This window comes from Pteropus medius, unplaced genomic scaffold (assembly GCF_902729225.1).
Source record: "Pteropus medius unplaced genomic scaffold, Ma_sr-lr_union100, whole genome shotgun sequence".
In the NCBI taxonomy this organism is placed as follows: Eukaryota; Metazoa; Chordata; class Mammalia; order Chiroptera; family Pteropodidae; genus Pteropus; species Pteropus medius.
In genome coordinates, this window is record NW_024348242.1 from 4,282,066 (window position 1) to 4,299,816 (window position 17,751).

Here is a 17,751-nt window from a genome sequence, read left to right on the forward strand (position 1 = left end):
CATTATTCATTGGAAAGGCTGTCTTTTCTCCATTGTACTGCCTTTGCTCCTTTGTCAAACGTCAGTTGACTATATGTATGTGGATCTATTTTTGGGCTCTCTGTTCTGTTCCATCGATTCGCTTATTCCTTGGTCAGTACCACACTGTATTGATTAGTGTAGCTCTACAGTAAGTCTTGAAGTCAGGTAGCATCAGTCCTCTGACTTCGTTTTTCTCCTTCAGTATTGTGTTGGCTATTTTCAGTATTGTATAATATATTAGACATTCATATATTTGTTTTATTTTTGCACAAACAGTAACATACTTCATCTTGTCCTTCATTTTTACTCAGTACATTTAAGAAGGTCATTACCTACCTTTAGGTAACTTTGTATATAGATAGGTACATAGATTTCTTTTCCACTGCTACAGGGTGTTGTGTTGAGTGATGCTCTGTAATTATTTGGCCAGCTCCCTATGGAAGGGTGTTGAGGTTATTTCCAGACTTTTGCTACCGCAGTGACTGCCTGCAAACTGGTATCTTCACACCCGTCCACAAGTCTATCCATAGAAGAAATTCCTACTGGGTCAAACAAAAAGTGTGTTTTAAATTCTGAATTTAGCCAAATTCCCCTCGAAGGAGGCTGTCCCACATGAGAAGCAGAGAGTGCTTTCGGTTCAGAGGGTGCTCTGAGCTTCTGCCTGAAGGATGGAGGGAGGTGGAGATACCTGCCCCCCACCCGCTGCCCCTCTGGGCCTTTGACCTACTCTCCTCAGCTCTGGGTTCAGGCCACGCTGATCCCTTTCTGTTCCTCAAATGGTTCTCCAATGGCCAGGCGAGTTCCCACCTCCGAGCCTTTGAACTTGCAGTCCCTTCGCCTAGAATGGTCTTCCCCCAGACCGCTCCATGGCTTAGTCCTTCTACCTTTCACCGTCCTCAGAGGGCCCTTCCCAACTGAAGGCACCTTCCATTGCCTCACCCACTTTTATGCTTTACGGTGCTTACCACTACCAGGAATTGCCCTGTGCACTTACTTGTTGATTTTCTCTCTCCCCTACTTCAAGACAGATGAGAATTCTCTGTCTTCTTTTCACGCATGGCTGCGTTCCGAGCACCCAGCACTTAGCACCTAGCACCTAACAACCACTCAGTACGTATTGCTGCCTCACTTCCCCCAGTCCCCACCACTCTGCTTGATTTTTCCCCATAAAATGTATTCCCGTCCAACACCTGTGATTGATTGATTGATTGATCAAACTTATCACTTGACTCTCACCAGAATGTCAATTTCAGAAGGGCAGGGACCTTGTTTGCTCATGTTGTATTTCGAACGGTTAGAATGGTGAGCAGCACACAGTAGGTGCTAGACAAATGAATGAATGAATGAATGAATGAATGAATGAGGACAACTACTCTTACCTTCCAAAGAAAAAGGTCCGTTAAAAAGCAGGCGCCCCACATCAGGTGAGGCCAGAGAGCCTGGCTGGGCAGATGGGGGCGGGGCTCGTGGCAGGTGGGCGGGCGCCGAGTTCTGGCCCCGCCCCCGGGAGGCCCCGCCCCACCCCAGCCCTGGGCGCCCGCCCCGCTCGGCTGCGACCTTGCCGCTGCGCAGCCGGGGCGGGAGGCGCGGGGAGGAGCTGCCGGAGGAGCGGAGCGAGCTCAGTGCCGGGCGCAGTCTCCAATGAGCGGCGCGGAGCCTGCTCCCTTGACGACCCGAGCCCGCTGCGCCCCCTCCCCACGGCTCACCTGGTGCCAGGTAAGGCAACAGGTAAGAGCGCAGCGCCCGCGACCCCCGACCTGGGACCTTCCCAGGCCAGGGTGACAAGCGGGGCACACAGGCTGGGGGGGTCGTCCGGAGCTCCCTGCTCCGGGGGTGTAGTAGGCATCTCTGTTGAGGGTGGAAGCCTCCTGGGAGCCTTTCTGGACCCATCCCTGTATCCCACGCCTGCAGCTGCAGGTCCCAGCGCCCCATCCTGCAGAATCCTTTCTACGCCCGCAGGGCGAATGTTGCATTTTTTTTAACCCCTCAGTCGCTGCTGCCTCTTGGAAAATGGTAGGGTGCCTTTGGGGAGGATCCTGGGATGGCTGGCTCAGATGGGCACATCTTCCGAGGACTCCCCGTACCCTACAGTGGGGCCTGCCGGCACATCCTGAGCACCCGCTGTGGCAGAAGCCTGGGGGCCTCCTGGGCCTGCCAAGCCTGGCAAACCCCTTCCCTCAGTCTCCCTGCCTGGCCAATGGGCTGATGCTCCTCATGTTCGTCATGCATCCTCCCCACCCCCCCCACCCCCCCGCAGTTAGGCCTGTGGGTCGCCAGGGGATCTCTCTAATTTCTGGGCCTCTGTTAAAACAGGGTGCCCCTCCTCAGGCCTGACGTTAATTAAAGTAGCTTTAAGCTGGTCCGACAGGATTCTCTGTCCACTCTCCCACCCCCTGGAAATAGGCTGGTCTCCACTCCCTGGCTTTAGATGGGGCCAGTCCCAGGTGGCAAGAGGAGGCTTGTAGAAAGGCCAGGGGAGCTCCTTGTTCACCTCACCTAGAGCCTCGATTCACCTGGGGCGACTTCCCTGAGTCCCAGCATGGGATGTGGCTGAGTGAGTCCCAGAGTGAGGCTGGAGCAACGTGGACCCAGCCCAGCCCTTGCCCTGCATCCCGAGACCCACGATCTCACCATCCCACAGAACTGGCCTTAGCCGGTGCTGGCTGAGCAGTGAATGGGCCTTTCTACCACTGGGCAATGCATGACCACTTTGGGGTAAAAAGTTCACTGACTTAGGGGTGAACTGAGCTGCTCGGACCACGCAGACCCTGCAGGACGCTTCTCTGTCAGTCCCTGGGCAGAGCGAAGTGCTGGCTTTCAGTCCTGCCTTTGCCTAATCTCTGCATGTCACGTAACTTCCCCCAGGCCTCCGCTTTCCCACCTGTGAAGTGGGGATTACTCTGAGGACCTCCCACCCAGGGCGGTGGTGAGGATTGACTGAGCTGGGAGGTGCCAGGCACTTAGCACATTGTCTAGCACTTAGAAACACTCCATAAACAGTAGCCGTTGTGGTCGTAGTAATGATTATTATTTATTACCTCCTGGCTGTTCCAGACTTTTGTGCAGCTGACAGCTAGAGATGCTTCAACCACCATTTTTCTATTGGGAAGAAAAGCCTTTGACAGGATCCGCATGGGAATGGGGTCACTTGCTAATCCTGTGCCATTCCTTCGCATTTGGGGTCAAGGCAAGTTGCCTCTGTCTTCCTGGGCCATGTGAGGCCCTGGGCAGTACCTGCTCTGGCCTCTGGCCACCACCTTGTCTTTGTACCTCCGGCCATACACGTCACGCTTATGCCCACGATTTGCCCTCCAGCTCCACCTGACCGAACCCAGCTGTGTCCTCCAGGTCAGGCAGAAGGAGAGCAGACACGGGCCTCCAAGGAGCCCTGTGGTCCCCACCTTCCCCTCTTCACGGTCTTGGCTGGTGGTCTTGTGCCCTTCACCTTCCTGCTCAATAAGTTTAAAATAACAGAGTAGCCTGCCCCCACTGAGGGCTGTAACCCGACCCGAGTTGCTTCTGCTCTGTCAGAGCCTGGAGTAGGACTCAGCACTTGGGAGCTGGGGACCCTGGTGCTCCTGCTGCTCTGCCTCCAGTTGCCGGGTGACCGTACACAAGCCTTGTCACCTTCCTCTCTGGACCTCAGTTTCCCTACCTGTAAAACGCGGTTCAGGTAATCTGTGATGCTAGAGTGCAAAATTTTGTTTATTCCAGTGAAGATAAACAACCGGGCTCCCCGGTGGCTGGCTGTCCAATGGGGTTGATATTCCCCAAAGTGGAGGGGTCCCAGGAAGGAGCTCCCCCAGGGACTGGGTCTGGGGGCAGGGAGAGCCATTCATACACCTGACTGGTCTCTGGCTGATCTGCCTCCTGTCCTACTTCTGAACCTCAGCTCCTTTCTGGGGCCTGAGGGATTTCCTCTGCCCACCAAGAGGGGATCAGCAGCCGAGGCAGCTGGCAGGGCCTGGGCAGTGGGCGGCGGTTTGGCCAGGAGCTTTGCTGGGGCACCAGGCCAAGAGCATCCCTCCCTGAGCTCCCACTCGGACTAGCTCACTCACTAGCTCCCCGAGGCCTCTGCATTGCAGCACTGGCAGCCCAGTGGGGGCAGGGTGGAGCAAGGGCCTGGGCAGGGGGCGTCTGTCCCCCCCATCCCCACCACCCACTCCCTCCCCTGCCCTTGGCCCCACTCAGCCCTGGTTTCCCTTGGACGGGCACCTGCCGACAAGGCAACCATCTCCTCTGGGACAGACTCGAGTCTGCCTGGAAGTGCTGGGGTAAAGGCAGGGCTTAGGCTTGGGGACCCTTGTGTCCCCGGGCCCTCCCTGCCTCTCCAACCCCTCCTGTGCATCACTGGGGTCTTGCCAGCTCCTAGAGAAGCTGTTTTGAAGGTTTAGGGCTTCAGAGTTGAGAGCACGGACTTTGGCACTCCATGGCCTGGATTTACAACCAGCTGTGGCACTTCTTAGCTGTGTGACCTAGGACAGGTCACTTAACCAACCTCTCTGTGCTACAATTTTCTCAACTGTAAAATGGGGATAATAATAGAACCTACTTCATAGGATTCTCATGAGGATTAATGCACATAAATCACTTAGAACAGGGCCAGACGCACGTCAACTTCAGTAAGTGTCAGTTGCTGTTACTGCCGTTGCGGTCACTGTCATTGTGGTCGTCACCAGCTCTGCGTGGCTGAGCCCCCTCTGTTCTCCTCTGATGAACACTCCCTGCTAGCACTTGTCATACTGACAAGCGTTTTAGCTTAGCAGTTTCGAGCCCAGATTCTGGAGCCAGACAGGTCTGGGTTCAAGTCCCAGCTCTGCTACTCACCAGCCATGTGTTCTTGGGCGAGTTATTCATTGCTCTGGGCCCCCGTTTCTCCAGCTGCCAAATGGGGATGATGACGGTGCGAAGGTCACAAAGTTGTGGGGCGGATGAGATAAGGGAACGCAGACAAAGCACGTGGCGCATGCGAGGGGCCGGTCTCCTGGGAAGGGCTCTGTCACACGACGGTTCGCTGGCAGTTATCAGGCGCCTGCTGTGTGCCAGGCAGGGAGGTGCTGGGATCCTTCACACAATAGCTCAAGTCCTGGCTTGAGCCTTTGTTGGCGGAGTGATAGGGGGCATATGCTTTTGTCGCTCTGTGCCTCAATTTCCCCGACTATAAATGGGGATTCGGAAACACGGGCCTTGTGGGGTTGAGTGGGGTTTCCGTCACTCTCGAACATGAGGTCAGTCATCTTGAATGTGGGCACCAGAGCTGTGGGGCAGGGGGTTTCTCGGCTTGGCTCTCCCTCCCCAGTCACTGCTTGGAGTCACCCTCCACTTGGGGACTCAGAGCTTTGCCCATTTTGCACATGGGACAGGAAAGACCCCAGGAGAGATAGGGACAGATCCAAATCAAGAGGCAGCACTCAGAGGCACACCCCAGCCCAGTGCCCTCCCGCTCCTGCCCCGGACAAGCCCCGCCCCCAAACGCAGGACACCAGGCGCCTGTCCTGCAGGGGCCCTGCAGCTCCTGGGGTCTCCCAGGCCCTGGCTGAGTCCTGAGGGGCCCCATGTTGGGGCGCTTTGGACAAAGCGGACACCAAGCTCCAGAAAACCAAAAGGGCGTAGGGCTGGGGCGAGAGGAGGAAAAGATTCTGGAAACTTCCAGGCAGATGGGATATTTCCCGGGTTGCTTTGGGGCCTGCAGCCTCCCCTCCTCGGTCTAAGAGGGGAGACGTTTATTTGAGGAGATGGGAGATCTGATTTGGGAGGAGTCAAGTGAACAAACATTGATGAAGTACCTACTGTATATGGCGATAGATAACCAGTGGCGATTATTTATTACGTGCCAGGCACTGTGCCCAGAACTGATGTTCACACCAGCGCGTTACAGGTGAGGGAACAGGTTCGGCGGAATGAATAGTGATGGCGGTCGCAGCAGTGAAGACAGCAGCCATTTATTGGCGCTCTGTGCTTATCTCAGCTTCACCTGCGAGGTCCCCCAGACCCCTGCCTTCTCACCCGTACCCACGGGGCCGCCTTGCCTCCTTCACGGGCATCGTGGCTCTGGCGCTGTCTGCTGCACCCGTCCCAAATCCGTTCCCCCCAGATGGCCACCTGGCGGACCCCCTCGCCGCTCGCGGTCTTGCTCAGGGGTCACCTTGGCAGCATGGGCTTCCCCAGCCCTTATTTGAAATCGCTTCTACCCCCCACCCTGTGACCTCCATTTCCCTAACCCCACTCTTATCTCCCCCCCCCAGTCCTTGTCCCTAGCATACTGTATCGCTGACTTATGTTCATTATCTGTCTCTGGCACGAATGTGTCACCTCCACCACAGCAGAAACTTTGTTATTTTCGGTGACTGGTAAATCCCCGACACGAAGAACAGAGTCTGGCCCACAGAGGGCGCTCGATAAATGTCCCTCGAATGCGTGGAGGCTTCACAACACCCCTGAAATCAGCACTCTTGTCACTGTTTCTGCTGGAAACTGAGGCTCAGAGATGCCAAGGTCACGGCCAGCAAGTAGCCAACCTGAACCCCTCACCCTGTTGCCCGACAGGTCCAGCCTCGCCCGGCGGACAATGGCCTTGCCCCCGTGAGCTAGAGCCTGCCCCTCGGCACCTGCCCACTGCCGGCCGGCACGATGCAGCTGTGGAAGGCGGTGGTGGTGGCCGTGGCCTTCATGAGCGTGGACGTCGGCCTGACCACGGCCATCTACGTCCTCAGCCACCCGGACCGCAGCCTGCTGGAGGACATCCGCCATTTCAACATCTTCGACTCGGTGCTGGACCTGTGGGCGGCCTGCTTGTACCGCAGCTGCCTGCTGCTGGGGGCCACCATCGGCGTGGCCAAGAACAGCGCGCTGGGGCCCCGGCGGCTGCGGGCCTCGCGCACGGCCATCGCCCTCGTGTGCCTCTCCGTGGGCATCTACGCCATGGTGAAGCTGCTGCTCTTCTCCGAGGTCCGCAAGCCGGTGCGGGACCCGTGGTTCTGGGCCCTCTTCGTGTGGACCTACGTGTCTCTCGCCGCCTCCTTCCTGCTCTGGTGGCTGCTGTCCACTGTGCGGCCGAACGCCAAGGCGCTGGAGCCGGGCGCGGGGGCCGAGGCCGAGGCCGAGGGCTTCCGCGGAGAGGGCCCGCGGCCCGAGCAGGCGTCCGGGGCCACGCTGCAGAAGCTGCTGTCCTACACCAAGCCCGACGTGGCCTTCCTCATGGCGGCCTCCTTCTTCCTGATCGTGGCGGCGCTGGGTAAGTGCGCGCCCGCGGGGCCTGGCGGACACCCCGGAACCCAGCGTAGGGGGGTGTAACCCCCTCTCCTTTCCTCTTGCATTTTAACATTGACCTGCGTGGTTCAAACATCACATTGGTATAGAAAGGTAAACACTGAGAGGTTCGCTCCCAATTCTGCCCCTGACCACCCCGATCCCCCCAGGGCACTATAAGGTTCCGGAAACTTCCCAGCGGGCAGGAACCCACTGCGATCCGTTTCTTGCTCATGCTCCCGGTGTTTCTTTGTGCGGCCGCAGCCATCCCTCGTCCCATCTCTTACGCTCTATTTTGTGTCTTGCTTTGTCCACTTAACAGTATATTCTGGAATTTTCCCAATCAGCACCTCGTTGTTTTGTTTGGCCTCCTGATATTCCACTGTGTGGTTACACCGTCGATTAGTTAGATGTCGGACTCTTGGGTTGTTTTCTGTCTTTTTCTCTTACCGTAAATAACCTTGCTCACACGCGGTTCACGTAAAACGTGGGTCGATCTGTAGGATCCATTCCCGGGCGAGGGCTCTCTGAGAAGGTTAAGGCGAAGCCTTTTTTGTAGTGAAGAGAGTAGCATAGAGACCTCCAGCAGTGTGGCGTTGGTGGTGAGATTAAATACCGTGTCCTCAAACTTCTGTTTCAGTCGCGTGTGCCGCGGTGTAAGCGTCCTGCTCCGTGAAGCCAAGTGTATTCGTTAATGTGCTTTCGGTGCCGACAGTTCGAAAACGTCACTCCAGCAACGTGGGCGGGGAGGCGACTTGGCGGGGGCAGCCCCGTGGGCTCTGGGGACAGCAAGGCCTGGGCTTGGGGCCAGTCCCGTTCCTGCCCTAGCTGTGTGACCGCGGACGACCTAGTGGACATTTCCGAGCCCCGCTTCCTCCTCTGAAGTGGGGATCGTCAGGGCGCTCATTTCGCGATGTCGTAAAGCTGGAATGAAAACAGGAGGCGGACGAGTCTAGAGCTCGGTAGAGCCTGGTACGTGCTCGGGAATGTTAGCCATCACGAGCTGTCACACATGGAACTCATGGAGACAGAGTCTGGGAGTGGCCGCAAAGCCAAAGTGTTCCCACGGAGGACAGGCAGACCCCAGGGCTGGCCTCGGTCCTGCAGCCCCTTTTCCCTAACTGACCACCTCGCACCCTCTCAGTGCCGGCCCCCGAACCGGGGTGGCTTCAGGGGAGTTGCTTAGCCTCCCCGTGTCGGACTGCTCATCTGTGAAGTGGGTTAGTAACAGCGCCCATCGCCATGGGGGTGGTGAGGGTCGGTGAGCCAGTGTGAGTGAGATACCCCTTTGGATAGCTCCTGCCGTGGAGCAAGCTCCCAGTAAACATCGGGGGCCGTGAGTTCTGGGGTGATCCCTTCCATATATCCTGATAGTTTCTCCTGCCCATGTTTCAAGGCCCAAATGTCCCCTCCTCAGAGAAGCCTTCTCAGATTTTACCGACTGTGGCCCTTTGTCTGAACTTCAGTTGTAGCATTGGTGACATGAAAATCATGTGTCCACTCTCCTGCCTCCCCTACCAGGCTCTGAGACCCTCGGGGACAGAGGCCAGGTACCTGGCACAGAGGCAGGCTCACTGAACGAATGAACGAATGAATGAGTGAACAGACAAATGACCCCCCTCCCCTGCCTGTGTGGGCAGATGTCACCCCATGAGCTTGCTTCCTCAGCTGCACAGCCCTGTGGTCAGCTGGCGTGTGCTCAGGAAGTACAGATGCCCTAACATACAGCGGGGCAGACTTTGCCACCTGTGGGCTTGGCTTGAGTTAAGGGCTCTAACTTGAGATCAGGCCCCCGACTTCACGCTTACGCAGCCTGGCCAAGCGTCAGTTTCTCATGAAGGGAGGAGGCTTTGTCGGGTCACTGCCAGCCTTCGCTGGGATGAAGCACGGTGCCTGGCAAACGTGAGTACTTCATAAAAGTTAGGCACCGTGACTATTAATAATTATTTTCCAATCAACTGAGCGTCCGGGAGGGCCCAGCTTTTTCTGACACCTCGTAATCTAAAAGAAAAACTGCCCGTTGGGAAGAAAGGTTAATGTGAGTGTTGAGCATCTCCTACAAAATCCAGCTCCCTGAATGTGGATTTCATGGCAACCCAACTACGTAAACCAAGGCAAGCGACTTAACCTGTCTGGGCCTCAGCTTTCTCATCTGCAGAGCGGGAGTGATGACAATACCTCACCCATAGGATTATTGGGAGGCCTTTGAGCTGTGAAATTGATCGGGGGAGCAGGTGTCCTCTGTGACAGTGCTCCAGGCACAGCGGGAATGGTGCGCAGAGGTCGGGCGGCAGGAAGGTCCCTGACTGTTACAGGGACAGTGAAGAGGCCAGCGTGGCGGGAGCAGAGTGAGCAAGCGGGGAGAGTAGAGATGAAGTCAGGTCCCTCATGGAGACCTGGCTGTGCGGGGTGCCCTGGGCCTCGGTAAGGATTGTGTTACCCCGGACAAGATGGGGGCCAGGGACTGGTTTGAGTGGAGGGACGGTGAGATCTGACTTTGGCCTCACAGGACCGAGTGAGGAGGCGGAGGGGGCAAGGGCGGGAGCAGGGAGAATGGGCAGCGGCCCGGTGGGGCGGTCCGGCGAGACCGAGGCTCGGACCGGGTGGAGCGGTCAGGGTGGTGAAGGCGCCGGATTCTGGGACCGTGTTGGAGGCGGAGCCGTAGGATTCGCTGATGGGTTGCCAAGTGTCACGAGGTCCCGGTGCAGCTCCAGCCAGAGGGTTTGTGACCGTGTTCGCCCGCCCCCGGGAAGGGCTCCGTGAATGTCTGCTGGGGGTGTCACCTGCTGTCGTTGGGGCCTGCCAGGCTCATAATGCTGCCGGAGCTCGCGGGTGCCCGGTCCTGCCCCGTGGGTACACCGAGGCGGAGCGTCGGCTCTGGTGGAAGGCCACCATAGTGACTGGAGGCCCCATCTGGCCGTGAACCCTGTGGCCCGAGGTCCCCTAGACCCTGCGTTTCTGCGCCATGCCCAGCAGAGGGCGCCAGAACCCCGCGGATGGCCTCGCCGCCAGGCCTGAGCCAGTTCTGCGGAGAAGCCGGGGGTCCATTCAGCGACCTTTATGGAGCACTTGCTCCCCACGCCATGGCTCGTGGAAACGGGACACAGCCTGGCCTGACCACATTCCGTTCCACGCCCAGCATTTCTGCAAGATGAGAGCGGGCATTCTGGGTTGTCACGAGAAAAGGAGTGAGGACAGGTCCCCCAAAAGGTCCCCTAAACTGGAAGCCGGTTTGGGTTTGAGTCCTGGTCCTTCCTCTGAACTGCTGTGTGACCTCTGGCACGTTGCTCAGCCTCTCTGAGTCTCCCATTCCACCTCTGAAATGGGCTCATCTGTTCAGCTTCACTTTCCTTGTCTGTAAAACGGGGCGATCACAGGACCCGCTTCAGAGTCTGCACAGACGGAATGAAACGTCACCGGGCTGCTTGACACGGTGGCTCAGTGCCTGGTGGCCGTTGTTAATTCTGACCCGGTCTGTACAGATTGCAGGCTCCGTGCTTCCTGTGTCCCTCTTCTCTGACAAGTGGGGGGGCATTACACAGAACGGGGTCCCTACCCTCCCTCCCGCCATGGCGAGAAGAGGAATTTGCCAGGAGAGAACCCCCGTCCACCGTGGGGCGAGCAAAGCGGGTGGGGTGTGGGCTTCCAGCAGCTCGGGAGAGAGGGCACGGGCTCCCCTGGGTGCAGACGCCCCCTGAGCTGGTCCTGTCTCCTGGCAGGAGAGACCTTCCTCCCCTACTACACTGGCCGGGCCATCGATGGCATCATCATCCAGAAGAGCATGGAGCAGTTCAGCACGGCCGTCATTGTCATGTGTCTGCTGGCCATCGGCAGGTAGCCGGCTCTTCCCCCCGAGCCCCCAGGCCTACAGCAGGGGAGGGAGGTCAGGGCCAACTCCTAAGGGGAAAATGGGCCAGGGAGACCCAAGAAATACCCTCAGTGGGCCTGTCCCTCAGCTGTCACCGTGGTCACCAACAGTCGATTGGCTCAGAACCAATGTCCATTTGGTTGAGCCAAGCCCTCGAGCCACACCCTCTCGTTCCTAAATATGACTTCGGTCCTTCACCCTCCCTCCTGTTTTCCAAGTGGGTGACAAGGGTCAGCCTTGTCTGGGCTGTTCCGGAAGGGAGAGGGGTCTGGCTGGCCAAACTGGGTCCCTCGCCCTTGGCAAACACGCCCCCTCTTTGCCTTCTCTTTGGGGGCTCCAGCTAGGGGACGAGCCTTGGCGAGTGGGCTCGAGGCCGGGGTCCCGGCCCGTGAGAGGCCCGGGCCTTCCAGCAGCGGAAGGGGGCAGCGGGTGTGGCTGCTGGTTGTCAGAAGGACGTCGTGCCATACATAACATCTCTTATCTGCAATTAGCTCGTTTGCCGCAGGTATCCGAGGAGGCATTTTTACCCTCATATTTGCCAGACTGAACATTCGCCTTCGAAACCGTCTCTTCCGCTCACTGGTGTCTCAGGAGACGAGCTTCTTTGACGAGAATCGCACAGGTTGGTCCTCCCAGGGCCTCCGGTGACCTGGGGCTGGGCCTGGCCAGGGCGGGCTTGCCGTGAGTTGAGTAAATAAACGGGTACATTCGTGGTCTCAGCCCAGCTGGCTTTTCCCGCCATCCAGTCCAGGATGGAGGCGTCCCAGGAAGCTGGCCTTGGGCCTCTGGCCCCGCCTGAGCCCTGGGGAGCTGGGCTGCTGGCTAAGGTTTTGGCGTGACCTGCGGCCACTGTAGGACCCTGGCCAGGCCACCCGAGGTCCCTGCAGGAGCCAAGGCCTCACTTCCCACTGCCCTCTGGGAACCACAGGGGCCAGCACCGCCCAAGCCTGTGGCCTGAGAGGCCCAGCTCCTGGGGGATGTGGGGGGCAGAGGGAGGGGGCCAGGGCGCAGGGCAGAGCAGGGAAGGCACTGCAGGATCCAGCCAGGATCCTGGGCCCTGAGACAGGCCAGCCGGACCCTGTTTCTGGTTCCACATCACGGACTTAACCTCTCTGAGCCTGTTTGCTCATCTCTAAAGTAGGAACAGTGGTGGCAGCCACCACGTGGGGTCGTGACACTCGTAGCCCGGTGTCCAGTTGGTAAAGGGTCCCGGCTCCTTTCTCCACGGCGCCCCGGCCCCCGCCCCCGCCCCCAGCCCGTGTGAGGGAAAAGAGGAGTTACACCCTCTGCCAGCGGCAGGGAGGGGACGGCTTCGGTTCCAGCTCAGTCACGGATAAACCGTGCGGCACTGAGCCAGCATCTTCCCCTTTCCGAGTCTCGGCCACCTGCTTTGCTATGAGACGTCACGTCACAAGATGCTGGTGACAAGGGCTGGGCTCAGAGCAGCCCTCAAGGGGGCATCTGCCCTTCCCTCCTCAGCTCCCCCAGAAGGCGGGGGAGGTCCGAGCTCCCTGGTGCCCCTCAAGGTCCCTCGCCCCGACCCGCAGCGCCCCTTTGCCGGCAGCGGGGGCTGAGCTGCCTGTGTTTCAGGGGACCTCATCTCCCGCCTCACCTCGGACACCACCATGGTCAGCGACCTGGTCTCCCAGAATATCAACATCTTCCTGCGGAACACGGTCAAGGTCACGGGCGTGGTGGTCTTCATGTTCAGCCTCTCGTGGCAGCTCTCCTTGGTCACCTTCATGGGCTTCCCCATCATCATGATGGTGTCCGACATCTACGGCAAGTACTACAAGGTAGGCTCACCTGTCCATGCCGGGCCCTGAGCACGGACCACTCCCCAGGAACCCCCCCGGAAGGGGCTCGGCGGCCACCAGGAGGTAGTGAAAGGCTCGTCCCGAGGTCGTGTATGCTTTTGTTCACACGTTCAGTCAGTCAGTCGATATTTACTGAGCACCTACGATGTCCCAGGCACCATGATACATCAGCGAAGCAGACAGAGAGCCTGCCCTGAGGGAGTTTACGCTCTAGAGGGAGAGACAGACGATAAATAACAGCTATAATGATAATACATAATATAAACGATGGTAAATGCTAAGGAGAGAAACAAAGTGAGGAAGAGATTCAGGGTGGTTGCAATTTTACTTTATTGTATTTTTTAATTTAATTTTTTAAAATATGTATACATATATTTTATGGTGACATTAGTTAACGAAATCCAATAAGTTTCAGGTGTACGATTTAACAGTAAGGCACATATATACTGCACTGTGTGTTCCCCTCCCATGGTTGGAAGTTGAAATAGATCTTTCTGAGAAGGTGACATTTGAGTAAAGACTGGGACATTCGGGGAAGCGCATTCTCGGCAGAGGGCACGGCCTGTGCAAAGGCCCTGGGGTGCGGTTGTGCCTCAGGGAGGCCGGAGCAATGAGTGAGCAGGGAGGCCACGGGCCAGGCGGTGTCGGCCGTTGCGAGAACTCGGTTTTCAGTCTGAGCGCAGTTTCCTCCCGGTCTGTGGCGTGTGTGCGCGTGTGTGCGTGTGCACACGTGCCTGGGCCCTGTGAGCGAGGCCCTCGCCCGTGACGCCGTGATGGGCAGGCTGCGCCCCCTCCGGCCGCCCCTTGGCGCTGCCTCTGCCTCACCCTCCGCCTGCTTCCCATGCCGGGATCAGGGCGCCCTGATTTTTAAGGGGTCCAGGTTGGGTTCCGACAGCTGCCGATGACCCCTTCCCCAGGGGTCCAGGCCTAAGTGGGCATGGGTCCTCCTGAGCATGGGACTTTAACCTGTGATTGACTCGGTGTCCCCAGCTCGGCAAGAACCCTCGGTGCCTGTGACCTGAGGCCAGGCCCAGAATGAGTTCATTCCCCACAGCCCACGTGTCACCCTCTGGCAGAGCCCACCCCAGGAGGGCCCTCTGCCCCGCGGCTCTGGGCCATGGCCTCCCTGTTTTCCTCCCTGAGCAGGAAAAGTAAATACATGGGTTGGAGTCAGAGCCAGTCCCTTCCTGTTCCCTGCCCCACCCTTCCTGCCTTCCCGCCAGCCCCTGGACCGGGCAGGAAACCCTGCGGCACCCGCACAGCCCCACCCCTATGTGCACCTCAGGCCCAGCCTCAAGTTCAGGCAGGCAGGGCCTCCGGGAAGCTCCGCTGAGGTCTTCGGCCCATACCTGAACACCTGAACACGTCGCCTGTAGCTCTGAGTCATGGCCATGAGCCACACACGCCGCCCACGGCCAGACCTGGCTCAGGGTGTGGCCTGCCCCCCGGGGGGCTGAATGCACTGCACACTTCCAGCGCCTGGCCGTGACTCAGATCATGGGACATGCCCGTACGTGGTCCTGGCCTGGCCTCTCGGGCCACCTTCCTGGCTGGTTTGAGAACCTGAGTATGGTGACTCCTGCAAAACTTAGACGGTGCTGCCCAGAGACCAGGTCCGGAACAGGCGGGCAGCAGCCTGGGGGTCACACCCTCGAGCCACTTCTTAGCCACCTAGTCCCGTGACGTGGGCAAGTTTGATAGCCCGTGGCCTCTGCCACTGCCTGGAACTGGAACCTCGGTGCCAACCCCCAGGCCCTCCCCTGGTTTAACGCATGTTAGGGTGTAAGTGGCGCCCCATTAAGAGCTGGCGTTTCTTGTGCCGCGCACGACCTGCTCAGCCGTCCGGGGCGTCCCCGCCCTACGCTAGCGCAGGGTCGGGGTAGACACTGCTGTTCTGAAAGGGTCTCCAAAAGCTGTGGTCAAATGACCCCCTCTGACTGCCGGAGAAGACTTAGCGGTCAGCCCCACCCCTCCGGAGCGGGAACCGTGGGCGCTCGCCCCAAGAACGCAGCTGGAGTCTGTCCTTCGAGACAAGCTACAAGGCGGTGGGGGAGGACGGGGAGCTCGCTCGTACCCCCTCGTCCCCGCACAGAGCTGCCACCGGCGAGGGGCGGAAAAGCCCAGAGAGGCCTAGGGGCTCTGGTAGTGAGAGTGTCCATCTGGGGTCTCCTCCTTGTCCCCCTCCCGCCCACAGAGGCTCTCCAAAGAGGTCCAGAACGCGCTGGCCAGGGCCAGCAACACCGCGGAGGAGACCATCAGCGCCCTGAAGACGGTCCGCAGCTTCGCCAACGAGGAGGCGGAGGCCGAGGTGTACTCGCGGAAGCTGCAGCAGGTGTACAAGCTGAACAGGAAGGAGGCGGCCGCTTACACCTACTATGTGTGGGGCAGCGGGGTACGTGCCCCGGGCCGCAGGCCCCCCGCGGGGGGCGGGGTGCGACATCGGGGGTCCCTGTGCGTGGCTCTACTCTGTCCAGCTTTCTGCTTGTCCCTGAAGCTTTCCGACAAAGGATGCAGCCTCTCGAAGAATGTCTTCATCGGGCCCCCCTTGATCCCTCAGGCCTGCCTGTGGGGTGTCAGGGTGGGGAGATGTCCCCTTGGGGCGGGGAGCCACCCCAAGGCCAGCCGGGACCCATCTTTCCAGCAGGTCATGTGTCCCGAGCGCACATGCCCCATTACTCTCTGGCTCAGCCCCAGGGACGGGGGTGAGGTGCAGTCTGGGGGATGGGGAGCACTTGGCCACATCTGGAAGGTGGGCTTGTCAGGAGCAGCTGGGCTAAGGAAGGACGAAAGTTTGGAGTTTAGGGGGGAAAAGGAGGAAAGGAGCTGGTGGTCTAAAGGGAACCAGGGGACAGGAGCTGCCGGAGCCCCCAGGGCAGGTCACCCCTGGGAAGGCCCAGCCAGGGAGGAGAAGGGGCCGGAAACGCAGCTAGCCCAGCCTCGTCATAGTCTGTCCACCAGCAGCTGCGCCTTTCAGACTTGGAGTGGGGAGGGACAAATGGGGACTCAGGTTCCACTTCTCCTCCAGATACTCCCCTAGGCCCTGGTGGGGAGGGAGGCAAGGGTGCCTGGACACAGCCCCTCCTTTCTGGAACCTGGTGGGATGAGAAAACAGGCTGCACCACCCCGCTCTGCCCGGCTCGCTGTGCGGCCTTAGCCAGTGGGCTCGACCTCTCTGAGCCACGTTCGTGCCAACGAGGACAAGGACTCATAGCTTCCACTTGGCCTAGCCAAGGGCTTGGGGGCTGCCGTGTGTGCCAGAGTCTTACAAAGAAAGCCTTGTTCTTGGCCAGGCCCACAGCCGGCTCCAGCTGGGGGCCTTTGCAGGAAAACTCCGCGGCGGGTAAGGGGAAGGCTTGAGTGCCAGACGGGCGCCAGCATGTGGGAGGACATCACTGTGCTGGCTGAGTGTCCGTGTACGGCTGGGCGTACGGAGCCCACAGCTGCTCGCACCTGCCCCAGAAGCCTGGAGGGCGGGGTTGGGAACCTTGGGGTGGGCCGGGGTTCCGAGTCAAGGCCTTCCTGACCCAAGTGCCCTGTTGCCTCTGCCCCCAGCTCACACTCCTGGTGGTCCAGGTCAGTATCCTCTACTACGGGGGCCACCTCGTCATCTCTGGGCAGATGACCAGCGGCAACCTCATCTCCTTCATCATCTACGAGTTCGTCCTGGGAGACTGCATGGAGGTGAGGGGCTGGCTTGGGGAGGAGGGTCCTGGGGAGAAGGAGGAACGTGTCGGGGAGAGGGATCTGAACGGGGTACTCCAGGGTCTGAGGGATGTGGGGCGTCTTTCTAAAGTAGGTAGGGGAGAGATCATCATGACACCAGGAACGATAATAAAAAAGTGACAGCAACTCTGCTCATGGAGCCGAGAGGCAGCGACAAACGTTATTTCAGAAAATGCACATAGAGTGCCACGAGGGGCCCTGGTGTTGTTCCCATTCCCGTTTCTCAGAAGAGGAAACCGAGGCTCAGAGATGTGAAGCGACTTGCCCGCCACGTTTGTGGGGACCCGGTTAACCCACTTTAACACGAGGTGCCGTGGAAAAGACAAGGGTCGTTTTAGAGTATGTCTTTACTTGGGTCCGCCGCCAGCAGATCCCGAGGGGGCTGGGGTGTTTGTGCCTGAGCGGCCGTCAGTCATCCAGGGAGGGTGCTGGGGGTGGGGGTGCTAAATCTCTGCTCTGCCTTTGCCCCACCCCCGCCAAGGCCCTCAGCCACTGGGGCTGGGCCTCTGTGTCCTACAGTGAAGACGCTCAAGGACTGGGGGTGGGGAAGTGTTAGCATCTGCTGCAGATGGCAATTTGCATTAGCCACAGTCACACCTGCTTCAGCAATTCCCACCCCAGCGGGCAGAGATGTGCGTCCCACGACCGACCGTCGGCTCAGCACTGTTTATAACAGTGAAAGGTTAGACGCCCCCCAGGCGCCCACTGACCAGGGGCTGGCAAACGCAGTACACCTGTGCCCCACGCCAACCAACAGCAGCTGCAGAAACCAGGTTGCTCTGCGCTCTCCGGTGTAGAAAGAGCCGAAGACGTTGTTCGGTGGGAAAGAGCAAACCCCCGAGCAGTGGCGATAGCCTGAGCCATTCGTGTAGTTCTTGAAACTCCAGATTAACGACGTATGTGCACGTGTTTATGAACACACAGAGAAAGAACTGGCAAGGTACAGTGCACGGGCAATCATGGTGGTCGCCCTTGGGGTGAGGGGCGCGAAGGACAGCTTCTACGCAGCACTGGTCTCTTCATCATCATCATCATCATCACCATCACCACCATCACCATCATCACCATCATCAA

The 17,751-nt window shown here is 58.9% G+C and overlaps 1 protein-coding gene across 2 annotated transcripts in view; it reads left to right on the forward strand.

Moving 5' to 3' along the window:
* Positions 1-1,513: 1,513 nt before the first annotated feature.
* ABCB9 (ATP binding cassette subfamily B member 9) overlaps positions 1,514-17,751 on the forward strand; it is a 26,315-nt gene continuing 10,077 nt past the window's right edge. The window contains exons 1-7 of one of the 2 annotated variants that reach the window (XM_039879317.1): positions 1,514-1,749; positions 6,568-7,255; positions 10,989-11,103; positions 11,629-11,759; positions 12,728-12,933; positions 15,149-15,346; positions 16,507-16,635. In XM_039879317.1, the coding sequence (XP_039735251.1) occupies positions 6,652-7,255; positions 10,989-11,103; positions 11,629-11,759; positions 12,728-12,933; positions 15,149-15,346; positions 16,507-16,635 (1,383 nt within the window). In that variant the 5' untranslated portion in view covers positions 1,514-1,749; positions 6,568-6,651. The remainder of the gene's footprint in view (positions 1,750-6,567; positions 7,256-10,988; positions 11,104-11,628; positions 11,760-12,727; positions 12,934-15,148; positions 15,347-16,506; positions 16,636-17,751) is intronic. The other variant, XM_039879318.1, reaches the window with a different exon arrangement.